This window comes from Castor canadensis, chromosome X (assembly GCF_047511655.1).
Source record: "Castor canadensis chromosome X, mCasCan1.hap1v2, whole genome shotgun sequence".
Lineage (NCBI taxonomy): Eukaryota > Metazoa > Chordata > Mammalia > Rodentia > Castoridae > Castor > Castor canadensis.
In genome coordinates this window covers 24,915,992-24,930,373 of record NC_133405.1, presented here as the reverse complement: position 1 = coordinate 24,930,373, position 14,382 = coordinate 24,915,992, and the positions used below count along the sequence as shown (strand labels likewise).

Sequence of the window (14,382 nt, the reverse complement as noted above, 5' to 3'; positions counted from 1 at the left end):
GGCAGGGGGAGCCGTGCCAGGGACCCGCGCGGCCTCTTCTTCCCCCTCGCGGTTCGTTCTCCCCCGGGGGACAGCGAGCGCACAGCTCCTGCAGGGCCCTGGCCAGCGCCCCCCTGCTCTGCTCACCATCGGCGGGCCCAGGGTCCCTCAACACTAACCGGACGCTCAAGACGGGAGGCCCCACACAATGTCCCGCGGAGAAATCCCTTCCCCGAGAACTCAGGAAGGCTGCGTCCAGCCACATTCGCTCCTTGCCTTTGGCCCCGGGCCCTCAGTCCACATTACCAAGCGCCTTCTGTGGGCGGTCCAGGGAGCCTAGCAGTGGATGAGGCCAGGAGATGTCCAGACAGTCAAATTTGGGAACAATATGTCAAGCCCCACTGAAGCGGGGGAGCCAAACAGAGTGCAGTTGCAGTGACTGAAGAGTTTCAGGACTTCTGGGGAAGAGGAACCTAGGCTTCTGGGGGCAAGCCCTGGCAGACAGGAATCTGGGAACCAGGGAGGGAGAGGGGCTGACACAGCAGGTGCAAAGGCAGCCAGAGTTGGGATGCTGGGGAGAAAGCCCATGCCCCCTCTTCTCTATTCTAAAGCCCAGGTGGTCAATTTGAGGTGCCCATTCCATCTCTCCTTTGCGCCTTCTCTGACCTGCTTCAGCATGTATACCAGCCCCCACCTGGTCCTACAGCTAGGAAACTCTGAAAGTAAGTCTAGTGGAACTTGCCACTCTTTACAGCTCTACATGAGGAGTGCCCCAGCTAGGCCTACTTGGCAGAAAGCAGCTGAAGGGGCCCCAGGAGAGGAGGGCCCTCTGAAGGGTGAGGGGTGGCCAAAGGGCCCGCGGTTGGTTCAAGGACTGTTTCAGCCACCAGTATCTGCCTTGGCAAAGATGATCCCTGGTGCAGGACTGAGGGATGACAGCAGCAAAGGCAGCTGTAGATTAAAGGTTAACAGGGAAAGATCTAGTGGTTGGACTGAGGCACTGGCCCCTGAGACCTCCTGGCTACTTATAGTCAAGTCACCGAAACAAATACCAGAACAAGCTCTCATTTCTTTTTCTTTTACAGGTGGGTACACTTTCCTTGGGGGATTCCAGATCCTGGAGACACACAGTTCTCTGCCTGCTTCTTGCCCATGAGGCTCTGCTCTTTAAGTTTGTGATAGATCCCAGACACCCTCAATATGCACTAATGGACAGACACACACACACACACACACACACACACACACACACACACACGTTCCCATTTTTCTAAGAGTAGTTGTCAGACAGATCTGGGTTCTTATTCTAGCAGCACCATTTACCAGCGTGTGACTTTGGGCAAGTCATTTTAAACTCTGGGAGCCTCACTTTCCTGTTTAAAAATTGAGGATAAGTTGGGCGCCAGTGGGTCATGCCTGTAATCCTAGCTACTCAGAAGGTAGAGATCATAAGGATCTCAGTTGGAAGCCAGCCCAGGCAAATCATTCTCAAGATCCTATCTCAAAAATACCCAACACAAAAAGAGATTGGTGGAGCAGCTCAAGTGGTAGAGCCCCTGCCTAGCAAGTGCGAGGTTCTGAGTTCAAGCCCCAGTACTGCAAATAAATACATAAATAAATAAAACTGAGGCTGATGAGAACCTCCTGCACAAGGCTGTGGTGAGGACTGGGGTAACTATACATCTATGGCAGTATCTGGTACCTAGTAAGCCCTGGATAAATGTTAGCTGTCTTCAGAATCATCTTTACCCTCATTTTGTTTTCTCAACCCAGCTCTTGGGAGAAAAATGTGACAGGGCCAAGACAGATGCTACTGAAGAGTAATGGTGGGTCTCTGCGAGTGTATGTGGTTTAGACCAAGGCTGAAGCCTAATGAGGCAAGGTCTTCTTCTTGGGAAGAGCAAGAGAGTGGTCAGTACTGCAGACCACTCATGGTGACTGGCTTTATTGACTGCCAGTGACCTGCAGCCCACAGACTGTGGGAATCCCATAAGTCCCTTCCCCAGCCACTAGGAGTTGCTGTCAAAGCAACCCCCACCCTTGTGATGAAAATCTTATGCAACTTTACCTTGGGGAGCCATGAGCCACCTGAACGACCTTCCTGGCTGCCTTTCCCCATGACCTTGCTGCTTCCAGACCTGTCAGTCCCTCTCCACCTGACTCCCCATGTTCCACTTACCCCAATGGGTGAGCCCCAGCCAGGTGGGGCCAGCCAGGCTGAAATCACCAATCTCCTGATGACAGCCACACTGTCTCTGTCAATGGCTCATTCCCTGACTTGGCAGGAATTTCCCCTTCTCGTATTGCCTGAAGATGCCCAGGCAGCACCATCCAGCAGTGCACTCACAACCTCTTTCCTTCCTTGCTGTACCCCAGCTCTCCAACCCTGACTGGCTACTCTCAGGCCTCAGAACCGAGATCCTGCTAAGAGGTAAAGGACTACCGGCTGCCAACAGTCTGTATAGGGATCACCTCCCCTCTGGTGCATTCCATTTGTCCTTCCACATTGACAGCTTTCTGAGCCCTCTGTCCCCCTTTTCAAGCAGGACCTGATAGCCCATGTTCTTCTGCAAATCACCCCAGGTTCTTTGGAGACAAGATGGCTGGTTGCTTCCCCCTTCACTTAACACTTGGCCTCAACAAATTCTATTCTGCCTGTGGCCAGAAGAAAATACCACAATGCCACAGCTTCTGTGGCCCTGACTTTCCACCACAGACACATGCTAGAAAAGTTGCTGATCAATCAGGCTTTTGGAAGAAGTATATTCAAAAGCAGGAATCCTCCCCTCTTTAAAGCTGAGAAGCCCCCTGTTACCCTTCTACAAAGACAGTCTTCATTCTTCAGTTGTGCTCAGTAACCACATGTTTGTATTTGTTGGGTTTCCACGAGCAGGCCTAAGTAATCTGAACAACAGACAGAAATCTGGAAGTCCCAGATTGTGGCTGGTCAGCATAAACAGTATTTGTTCTAAAAAGCTCATAGAGTAGCTGCAAAATCAAGCTCCCTGGGATAGATTACACCAAGTTCTCTTTCCCAGATGACAGGCTGAAAGCTTGCTGCCCTGGCCCATCTTGGGGGTGAAGGTGAACCCAGGCTAAAGCAGGCAGGTGGATGAGGAGATGAAGCTGGTAGCCAGCCATCTCCCTTGGTTAGGGAGAATGCCTGACTGGGGCTCTTAGAAAGTCACTTGGTCCCCCTACCCCACTCAGTTTTCAATGGTTAAAGTGGAGAGTTTTACATTTATCCTCCAGACAGGCCCTGGTACCATGAGAGCCCTACAAAACTTCTGGAGGAACTGGGTCTTACTTCTTGATGGGCTGGACAGCAGCTCAAGGGGAAGCCTGGAGGGAGGGTGACAGCCTGACAGAAGGGGTTGCTGGCCCAGAGCTGGCACTCAGTATGTCAATCTTGGGCACGGTGGCTGTTGGGAAGATCTGTCCCTGCTATACTTATATCCATGAGCAGGGCTGGGGTTTGGGAAACACTTTGAGTCCCCTTCAGTTGTCCCTCTGGGATGAAGGGAGATTTGGGAGGTAGGAACTGGGAGAGACCCAAGCCTGTGGCTCATTTGAGGGGAAAAAAAATAAAGAAGAAATGGCCTCAGGTAAAGTTCAGCAAATGAAGCCCCCCTCACTCCTTCTCCCACAGTCTCTAGTTCCACTGGTCCCCAGCCCCTATCTTGGTGCCAGAGCTCAGCCTGAAAATGTCCCTGAGGCCAGCGCAGAGTAACACATACCTACTCCGGGCAGCCAAGGATTTGGGGACACTGTCCAGGGGAGCCAGAGTTGACTCCTTGTGCCTCAACATCTGCAGGCCTAGTGCCTATCTTGTGCCATCCTTTTGGCTTCTGATGTGTCTTTAGAGCGAAGAGGGGTCCTGGTCTTGACTGGCCTGCCACAACCCAGTGCCAGTGGACCAGGACGTCAGCAAATGGAAGTTTTGCCAGAGGGGCACCAAGTGATTTCTTTGAGTGTTCTGGGGGACAGGGACACAAGCAGCCATCAAGTTGGTGCTCCTTCCTCAGATGAAGGGGAGAGGGTTCCAGTCACAATATAAGGCTTTACATATTTTATAAGGTGAATGTTGCCCCCTGGAGTTGTGCACTGATGCTGCAGTAAGGACAGACCTAGCAAAGTTGGGGAAGGCACTTGAATAGGAGGCGAGATCAGGAGGCTCAGACTGGACCACCACAATGGGGGCACAGGACTTGTTCCCAGACATCCAGGCCTGGTGATGGGGGCGGGGGTTGGGGAAGAGGCTGTGAGGGGCGCTGATCAGAACCCACTTTACCTTCTGCCAGGGGCGAGCCCAGGCTGAGGGTTGCACCAGGAGGTTGATGATTCTATTCCCTCAGTTTTGCTGTGTCCCTCAGGTAATCCAGGACAAGCCAGAGACATTTGCTAGCCAGAAGCACAGCAGAGGCCCAATGGGAAGGCAGCCGCTCCTCAGTTTTCCCACCCTGGCCCCACGTCAGGGGTTGAGAGTTGTTGTTGTTGTTTAATGCAACATTTAATGTCTATAAAGGTGCAGTATGAGTCATTTCACGGAATGTCTAGGCCCCTTCTCTGGCAGCAAACAAACTTTCCAGCCCTCTTTTGAGGAAGTCATCCAACTCAGCTGCTGCTGCTGGTTTGTGTGAAGGAGTGTGAGTGTACCTGGAAATCTGTGTGTGTGTGGTGTGAGTCTCTTCTAGGGCCTTGCCTGCCTGTGTGTGCGTCTGTGTGGGTCTCCTGGCTATGAGTGAGGGTGTCACCATGGCTGGTTGTGTGTGTGTATGGGTGTGTGTGTGTTTGAGTGCATCCATGCACATGCACTCCAGCCTTGGATATGAAGGTCGAGTCCCCATGTGTTTGCATGTGTGTTTGTGAAGGGCGTGCATGCGTGTGTGTCTGCAAGGCAGTATGGTATGTGAGCCTGTGTGTCTGAGGGTGACTACGTGTACATTTTTTCCTCATTGCTGCCAAATTATCTTCCCATCTCTCCCCTCACGAAGTGAAGGGCTGACTGAGGGAAGTTAGCAGTCCAAAAGAGGGGTAGGAGGGGAGGGGAGAGGGGCTGGAGGCAAACCAAAGCAATTCCACTGTGGGAGGAAAGTGTCAGCCAAGGATGAAACTGAAACCGAGGCAGCAGCTTGAACAAATGCACCAGCACCATGGGATGGTCCTGGGCCTTCGATTCTTCCCACTCCCCACCCCCTCCAGCCAGTAGTGGAGATTAGTCAGCCTGAAATTCCCATCCTTGAAGCCTGAACTTGGGGTTGAGGTAGTGAAGCTAGGCTAGCACGTGACCCCCATTAGTGCCCATTAACACAAATTAGTATATCAGATCTTCTCCCAGTCACCTAGTGGGGCACAGGGCCAGGCTGGAGGGGAGAGTTCCCAACTCAGGGAGAAGCCAGCAAGTGGCATCGGAGGGCACAGGCTGAAGACTGCAGGTCAGGTTGGGGGCAGACAGCATCAAGCTTTGCCCATTTGATCCTTTTCCTCAGTTGTACTCTGGGAGGAGACACTTTGGGGAGGGGGCTGCTAGAAAGGAGGGGTTTCCAGGAATAGCTGGGCACCGCCTGTAGGAAAGAGGCCCGGGTTCTGAGGTCTGGGCAGGAGACAGACGGTATTTCTCCTGGCACACAATGAAACCTGGGAACGTTTAGGATCCTTTGCATTTTTTCCCTTTTCCTCTTCTTTATGGAAAATCTTTAGATAACTTTCTCATATGGCTTTGGACACCCTGAAAGCAGGAGAGTTGGACAGGACTGACAGGGGAGAAGAGGCACCCAGAACACTAGGACTTTCATTTTTGGGCTCGCTCTGCCCGTATTTTATCTGTAAAGCTGTATCATAGAAATGGCCACTCTAGCCTTTGAAAAGGAAGAGGTTGGTGCCCCGCAACTGTTGTTCCCACTCAGCTCGAAGGTGTCTGGCCACAGGCTATTTTGGGGCTCTGATATTCTCAATTTGTTAACTTAAACAGTCACCACACAACCATGAACTACTATGGGAGGTCCAATGCAGCATCATGACTTGTAGAGCCCAGCACTTACAAGGAGTTAGGACACAAAGCTCTATCTAGGGAGACAGGATTGCCAAGTTTGAACCCCAAATGGGCCGCTTAGCTCTTTTTTCTTATGTAGCTAGCTGCAGAAGACCGGATTGACGAGCATGAAACTCCTGTTGTCCTAGATTCAGCCTCGGGCTGAGCCCCTAACCCTCATCTAGGCAAAGCCCTGGTTCCAGACTGCTGCCCCAGCCCTGGCCACAGTCTGTAACCCTGGGCTGGAGATGCGTTCTGGGTCTCTAGGGAGCCCGGCTAGAGAGTGGCTGTTCAGGGAAACCCACCCCCAGCGCCTGAGACGCGACTCAAAGTTTCCATTCTATTGCCCGCGGGTCAAGAGCACCATCCCCAGATTGCAGAGGCCCTGAAACCGCAATCCCTTTGCTAAAGTTTAGAGTCGCCCGGAGTTCTGCGGGGCCTGGGCGGTGGCCCGAGGGACTACGGAAAAAAAAACAAAAAAAAACGTGTAGGAACTAGCCCTTCGCCTGGGGCGCTCGCACTACTGGGCAGCTCTCCTGACTCTCCTGCCACTCGGATGGGAGCCTGGCCTCCTCTAGTCCGAACAGCCAGCCCAAGTGGCAGCGGGGGCCCTGGCGACCCCTCTCGTTTTTACTTGCCACCTCCTTTCTCGCCGTGCGCGCCTCCCCAACCCAGAAGCCCCAGTGCGGCCGACATCCTCCCCCCCTCCCCCGGCCCCACCCCGCACCTAGCGCGCGAGGGCGTCTCTGCAGCGCCACCTACAGGCGGAACGCGCGCGGTGGCGCAGCAGCATCTGCTGCGCGAACTGGCGCCCCAGGAGAGGTGGCTCCTCTGTCCCGAGCTTTCCCCGCTGGCGCACGGCCTCCCCTCGCCGCCCCAACCCTCAAGTGGCCTTTCCAGCTTAGCACAGCCCCGAGCCCTGCTCCGCGCCCTGTCAGGCGAGGACAACCAGTGCTCCAACCTTCCCACTCCTGCTGCTGCACTGTGAGCGAGCGGCCTCCTGCCCCAGGGCGCCTCTTCTCGGGAAGCAGTGAAGTCACACTGGGCCCTATCCGCTGACTCATGAGAACGAGAATCCTCCGCCCTGGTCGGCACACCCCTTGAAACTTCCCCTCAATTTCTTCTTTCCTGCTCCTGTCCAACCCTTCCTCCCCCTCTTGTCCCACAGGCGAGCGAGCAAGGGCGGCTCTGAGCTCCAGTGGAAGGATTCGGTGGGGCAGCTGGGAAAGAAGTGTCAGGCAGTGCCCTTGGGGACCTATGTGCCTCTATTCCAGCCCTGCCACTCTGCGCTGTTTTGAGGCGCACAGGGAATGCCCAGGAGAGAACTGCATGTTGCAACTTTGGGCAAAGGCCCACTAAGGTATCCCTTTTCAAACAGCCACCTCCTATGAGAAGAAGCCACCTCTTTCTGTTGAGGGGAAGGCTGATGGCAATCCCTTCCTGCCTCTGGGCCTCCACACTAACTGGGGAGTTCACCTGGAAGCTGAAGTCTCTTCTTTGGAGCCTCCTGTTCCAGTGAACAGGGCTTGCTGTGTGTGTATGTGTGGTGGTGGTGGTGGGGGTTCATGAAGGCTTGTGTCACCAAGGGGACAATTGTCCTGGACCCCTCCATTAAATCAAGCTGATTGCCTGACAAGTCACTGTGGCTTTTCCTCCTGGAACTTGGCACTGGACCACTTCAGATTGGTGTGGGGGCGACTTTGAGGTGGCTTTCGCTCCAACTCTATGTGTCACTAGTTTGAGAATGGCGGAAGGAGAGAGAGGATTGTCTTATCTCATCATGGGGGTGGGAGACTGGAATCCCACACTGGTTGCTTGGAATAGTTGTTTCAACAAAGTGGCTGATGGTCTTAGGCCCAGACCAGGGAAGACTTTAAGCACGAGCTCTGCTGGCCTTGGAAACATAAACCTGCCCTTTCCTTCCTGAGGGGCATGGTCCTTAAGCATCCTTTTCTCACAGAGCAAATAGTGGACTGGAGTGTCATTCTTGCCCTGTATGCAATTTCCTTTCATCTATATGGTAGCAGTCCAGCACAGAAATTTGCAGGCTTCCTGGCTCACTTGTCACTGCACTTCAGGGCATGGCTTTGCCAAGGCCACAATGTGGAAATGGCCATGGACAAAGAGCAAGGGGGTGGTGTAAGGGTGGGGCTTTAGGCTTATGTGGCATGAGGGAGGTTTTCTGAGTTCCTGTTTTGGCATCAAGTTGAGAGCTGCCCTGGGTTATGGTGGCTGTCCACTCACTAGCTCTGCAGGGTGTGTTTGCTGAGGATTGGGAGCTATTAAATGGCTGGGTAGGAATGCATATAGTAGGATAATGGCTGAGAATAATTGCACTGTAAAACTTTCCCAGGAGAAAGTCTGGGTTTGGAGGCAAACTTTAGGGGCGGAAGAAGGATGGTACGTCACACGGAACCCACTTTTGAGGCTGTCAAGCTCTCCATAGAGGGGAAATAAAGCAGGGTGCAATTTCCAGGTGTCCTAGGTCCAGATGTAATTTTCTAGGTCAAAGAATCATAAACCATAAGCAGAAAAAATAAAATTAAAAATGAAGCAACAAACCTGTAAATCTAGTTGAGTCAAAGGGGCAATAGAGCTATGGTGGGGAGTTACTTGCCAAAGGCTTTAGACTCCATTAACATCTGCTCTAGCTAGACCTTAGAGATGACAGGTGACTGAGGCCATGCACAGATGAAGCACCAAGACTTTTCCATACACAGGTTAGGACTGCAGGTCGAAAGATGATCTAGTCTATTCTCTTTGCTACAGATGTGGAAGCTGAGGCCTAGAAAATTGGATGCCCAAGGCCATACAATGTAGTTGGTGGCAAAACAGACTCAAAGCCACAAGAGTGCTCTTTTTACTGTGCTCCACTGCTTCAGAAGAGAACTTATGGGCAAGAGAGCACTTATTGAAACCTGAGGAAGAAACATAAGGAAAAGGAAAACTAGGGCGGGGGGTGGGGGGAAGACTGTAGAGGTTCCAAGAGGAAGGAGGGAGAATGAATGGCCTGAGGAAAAGTGAAGAGAGATGAGTAATCACACCGGACAAAAGGACTGTCAGCTACATCTTCTATGTCCATGCTCTCTTCCTAGGGATGACAGAGAAGATACAATCTGAGAATGGGAAGAACCATGGTCTTCCCAGTGAAAGAAAAACCTAGAACAGATAGGAGGACAAGAAAGCATCCTGGGAGGCAATAAAGTTCCATTTGGAACTCACAAATCATATTCCCAGTACTTATGTTGCACTGATAGTGCTCATTGGCTTGTCTGTGTCTGCCACTAGTTTAAAAAGCCATTGAAGGCTTTTACTCATCTCTTTACCTCCAGGGTCTAGCACAGCACCATGATATGCAGTTCTCAGAAAATGTTTGTTAACAAATGTTACATACATGAATATACTTATGCACATATTTCTAAATTCAGCACCCACATTAAGTATTTCCCAAGCAGTATCTCTGGGTTGTCCTGCAAATGCCAAGACATCCTGGGTGAGAACATGCCTGGGAGGCCAGGTACCTCTATCTGCTGACCAGAGATGACTCCTGGGCTTTCCACAACTGAGATGTGGGTCTTGGAGGCTCCACTGGTACTAGGTAAGGTCTTTTTGGGAGGGGGTCTAAAAAACTAATCCATTTAGTTGAAAAACCTATAGGACACTACTCTGTTCCCCTAGATGAAGAGGCTGATGAGACCAGACCCTTTCCATCATTTCATAGCCATTTCGGCTACTCTGCAGGAGGTAGCAGACAAAGACTGCCCAGAACCTCTACAAAAGCAAAAATATAAGAACACTTCACAAATTTATAAGCCATGCTAATCTCTGTATTGTTCCAATTTTAGTACTGAAGTGAGTACTTAGGTAGGATCTTAAAGAAAAGATAGGACTAGGAAAAAATTTCCTCAGGTCTCTGCCTGGTAATGAGCCTCCAGGAGAGATTTTTGCTTTTTGTCTCCAATTGCCAGTGTCCTCCAGCCAAAGACCACCAGAATACTCTTGTGGTTGAACAAGTTGCATTTATTATTCACTGTGGCAAGAGAGAAGGCACACCATGGGGAACCACAGAGGAGTCTCAGGAAGCCGGGGTAGAAAAGACTTGTTATAGGATTCCCGTTGCGTTGGGGAAATTGGTGGAGGATTTAAGGAAGCTGAGTTTTGCTCTGTGATTGGATGCTGTCAGGAAGCAGAGGGTACTCCTAGGACCGGATTGGGTACCTTGCTAAACAAATGTTATCCGATAGGAGGGCATACTAGAGCAAGGCTAAAGCTATGACTGGTAAAGAAGGAGCAGTCACTCAGATTAGCCAGGCTGGGAGGTATTTGGTCATTTTTGTGGTTTGGGCAATGTTCATGTTTTTGTCTGCATTCACACATGATTATGGAGTGGTCTCGTTTTTGTCTGGACTCATCATGGTCACACAGTGGCCTTGTGTGAGGCCAATGGCCTGTGAATCTGTCTATGCCCAAAAGGACACCCAAGCCTAGCTGTGAGTGGCAGCCACACCAAGGCCTTGCCAATAGTACCAGGTCAGCTTTTGGATGTCAAGGGGCTACCTTTCTTTCTCAAAGTATCCATTTTGAGACAATCTCTGTTTTCCAACCAGGGCTTGGCAGTCCACTATGTAAACATTTAGACCCTCCCTGTACTCTGACCCAGTCACACCCATGTGTACAACCAGCCAGGCAGGGGGATGTCATCACTGGCTTGGGCTGTGTGTCTGTTTTTTTTTTTTTTTTTTGGTGTGTGTGTGTGTACGTGTGTCTGTGCCCGCCAGGAATTCCCTGATAAGATGGGAAGGAGGCCAGAGGCAGGCCTACTTCTTTTCTGGGCCCACAGGACTTCCTCCCCACAGAAAACAAGGCACTAGGATTGAGTCCCAACAAACTTTAGGGCAGCAAGGGTACCCGGTTTTAGGTGGAGTCAGGGAAGGAGAGACAGAAGGGATACTACAGAAGCCAAACTTGAGAGAAGCGGGAAAGGGAAGGGGTAGCAGTGGAAGGGAGGGGAGAGTTCATTGTATAAATGGGTCTCTAGAGGAGCTGCTGGTTTTCCTTCAAGGAAGTAGCCTGCAGTAGGTCACTGTGCACCCCCACTCCACCCCTTTCTGTTATAAGCCTCCTGTCTCCAAAACAGGCCTTGTTGATTAGAACAGAAAAAAAAATCACATATGTTGACCTCATCTTTGTCTCAGAGGCATAATCTGACCCTTTTCCAATCAAACAAACTTCCTTCTCTCAGTTCTATTTCTCCAGCTTTAAAATATCAGCACATCTCCTATCATGCCTTAAAGGTAGCCAGGCAAAGGCTAGTGCCATCACTAAGTGGTGCCAAGGTACCACCTGACGTCTTTTGTGAAATGGCAAGGGAAGGCAGGGTTGAAGTGGGTGGGTTCCAAACACTTGGCATTTTGGCAAAGCCTGGACTCTTCTTCCCAGGGCGTGACTAGCCCTGTCCTGTACTGTGGTGTGGCCCAGTTAATCACAGAGCTCCTACCGAGGGCCAAACCTCATCTGGCACTGCTTGTCTGTGGAGTCAGAAATCAGACCCTGTGATCTTCCGTGGCCTAGGCAGATTAAATGTATCCTGGGTAAGTGGCAAGTTGTGGCAGTGGGTGACGTGATGGGGGTCTGAATGTCCTTCCATAAACAACATAAATTACAGAGACCAGAGGCTACAAGACAGAGGCTCGTTTTCACAGTCAATCCTGTTATCTAGCATCATCTAACCAATCAATCAGGGACTTGTTTAGCGCTCTGGCAGGGTTTTGAGGGGTGTGGCAAGTGGTCCCCATCCTGAATGGAGAAAAAAAACCAGTTCCTGTTCTGGGATAGCGTACAATTTGTTTAGAATGACTTAAAGAACAATAGATATGGGCTGGGAGTGTAGCTCAGTGGTAGCAAGAGATCTTGGGTTCCATTTTCAGCACCCAAAAAAAAAGAGATGTTTACCCTTATTTGAACACTACACAAAGTATACATAATCAAAACATCACATGATATCCTGTAAGTATATACAATTTTTATGTTTTATGTTATAAAAATTAATTTGAAATAATTTTTAAAAGAACAATTACAATGCTCTCTCTTATATGTGAAAGCTAAAAAAAGCCAACCTGTAAGCAGAATAGTGATTACTTGGGAAGGGTGAGGGAGTATGGAAAAAGGGAGATTAGATTTGATCAGTGCATGCTGTATGCATATATAGAAATAACACATATTTTAGGGTTCTCTATCCTAAAATGTACAATTAATACATGCTAATAAAAAATTTTAAAAGAACTAAGTTCAAAGGTAATAAGTACAATTGGAGCTCAGAAATGGGAGAAATGGACACTAGTCCAACTGGTACCATGTCACGATGAGGCTTGATTTGAGCTCTGAAAGACAAGTAGGATTTGTAAGGTAAAACGGAAGGGGGAATGGTGTTCCATGTGTGAAGGGAATGACAAAACGTTTAAAGGTGGCAATAAATCGGAGGGGTGTGTGCGTGTGTATGTGTGCATATTAAAAATCATGGGAAAGAAGGTCAGACAGGCAGGGTGCATTGAGATCATGGAGTGCTACGGGAGACTTTGGACTCAATATGTTGGCGACAGGTAGTTACTGCACATTCTTAAACAGGGGAGATGTGGACCAAATGATGCTTTAGGAAGTGATCTAGCAGAGTGGTTGACTACGGATGGATGCTCACTCTGGTTGATCTCTCCATTCTTGGCATATCCACAGTACTTGGTGTGTATTTCTGTGGACATATTTTATCGTACTTCTACATCTATGTGGCCTGCATTCTTCACTCACACCTACAGTTCCTTAAAAATAATGTCCATGTTTTATACATCTTCCAATTATGGCATCTATCTGGCTCATAGTAGGCAATGAACACTAATTAGATGAATAGAGCACTTAATTTTAATTAACTGAATTGCAATGATATACCATGAAAAGTTAACAGCTGTCAAAGAATTAGACTGAATTCACATACCACTAAAACAAGACAAATGACAGTTTGATCTTTTGAAAACGATTTTTTAAACACTTCAGGGATTTAAATGTCTTGCTCCCATATTTGTAAGCAGCAATTATTGCTACTTAATAATTCCTACCTCATAGGATACTAGATGAGTTTCTACATATGAGTTGGGGTATGACATACATCATGGTCCACAGAACCTGTGTCAACATAACAAGAACCTGTTGTAGGGCAGTAATTCTTACAGTAGCGACTTGGCTTGTTTTCCCACTGTTCAGAAGGGATTTGGTTGTAGCTACAACTTCATTTGCTCAAAATCAGTATTTTTTAAATTCAAGCCATAATTTTCTCTTTACAGAAAAACTCATAATAGGACCCGTAAAAGCAGTAAAAAATCTCTTCTCAATTGAAATAGGATTTTATTATTTTTAATATTTATTGATTTATTTATTTGTTGGTGCTGAGGATTGAATCAGGGCCCCACACATGCTAAGCACACATTAGTCTACCACTGAGTTACATACCCCTGGCTAGATTTGTTTTTTTTTTGTGTGTGTGTGGTACAGGGGTTTGAACTCAGGGCCTTGCATTTTCTAGGTAAGTACTCTACCATTTGAGCCATACCCCCAGCCCTGGAAAGTCGTCAATAGGGATAGCAAACTTCCCTAAAGAAGAGGAGACAGTCAAGTGTTAAGGACAGAGAGACATGGAGGTGCACGAAATCAGGGAGTTGACAGGAGTTTAGAGTATGGAGCAGGGAATACAGGCTGGGAAAAAAATCCACACACTTGGTAGTATCTGCAGTTTACTTGCTGTCTGATATATACAGCTTTCCTCCACTCATCTGCCCTCTTTAAAAGAGAACAGAACTTAATTTAGAAGAATCATTTTATTTCATGATGTGAACATTAAGAATTTGCCTACATTGTTGAAAATATTCACAAAGAACTCAATCATTCACACTCATACATGAAGAGAAAGTTCACTGAATAAAAAAATGCTCCTTTACCCATCCAAACTGCTGTCAGGCATGGAGAAGCGCTTGTCTATTCCACCGTGGAGCTTTAATCTTCGTGAATGTTGAAGAGTTTGGCTACTTCATTGAGATCTTCATGCTGTTCACCATCCTTAATGATCTGAGGCAGAGAGTAACAATGGGTCCCTAACTCACTCCATGTACACCCATGCCTGGCTCACACAATGGGGCTGCCTGGGCCAGTCCCCAGCACATATTGGAAGGGAGTTGTGGGAACAGCTTCCTAAGTCCATATGAGAAACTTGCCAACTCCCAGGCCATCCCACGACGTCCCAAGTTAAAAAAGAAATGTTCCTGAACCCAGGCTAAGTCTTTGTTCTGCTTAAGCACAATCTGACCTGGGTGGACAATGTATTTCAGAAC

At 49.0% G+C, this 14,382-nt stretch overlaps 2 protein-coding genes across 4 annotated transcripts in view; both read right to left on the bottom strand.

The window, feature by feature from the left end:
- Elf4 (E74 like ETS transcription factor 4) overlaps positions 1 to 7,035 on the bottom strand; it is a 42,192-nt gene extending 35,157 nt beyond the window's left edge. The window contains exon 1 of the mRNA XM_074062167.1: positions 6,972 to 7,035. The gene's annotated coding sequence lies outside the window, so the exon portion shown is untranslated. The remainder of the gene's footprint in view (positions 1 to 6,971) is intronic.
- Positions 7,036 to 13,775: 6,740 nt separating this feature from the next.
- The window catches only part of Aifm1 (apoptosis inducing factor mitochondria associated 1), a 32,946-nt gene continuing 32,339 nt past the window's right edge, over positions 13,776 to 14,382 (bottom strand). For all 3 annotated transcript variants that reach the window (XM_020165279.2, XM_074064050.1, XM_020165277.2), the window contains one exon: positions 13,776 to 14,119. In XM_020165279.2, the coding sequence (XP_020020868.1) occupies positions 14,048 to 14,119 (72 nt within the window). In that variant the 3' untranslated portion in view covers positions 13,776 to 14,047. The remainder of the gene's footprint in view (positions 14,120 to 14,382) is intronic.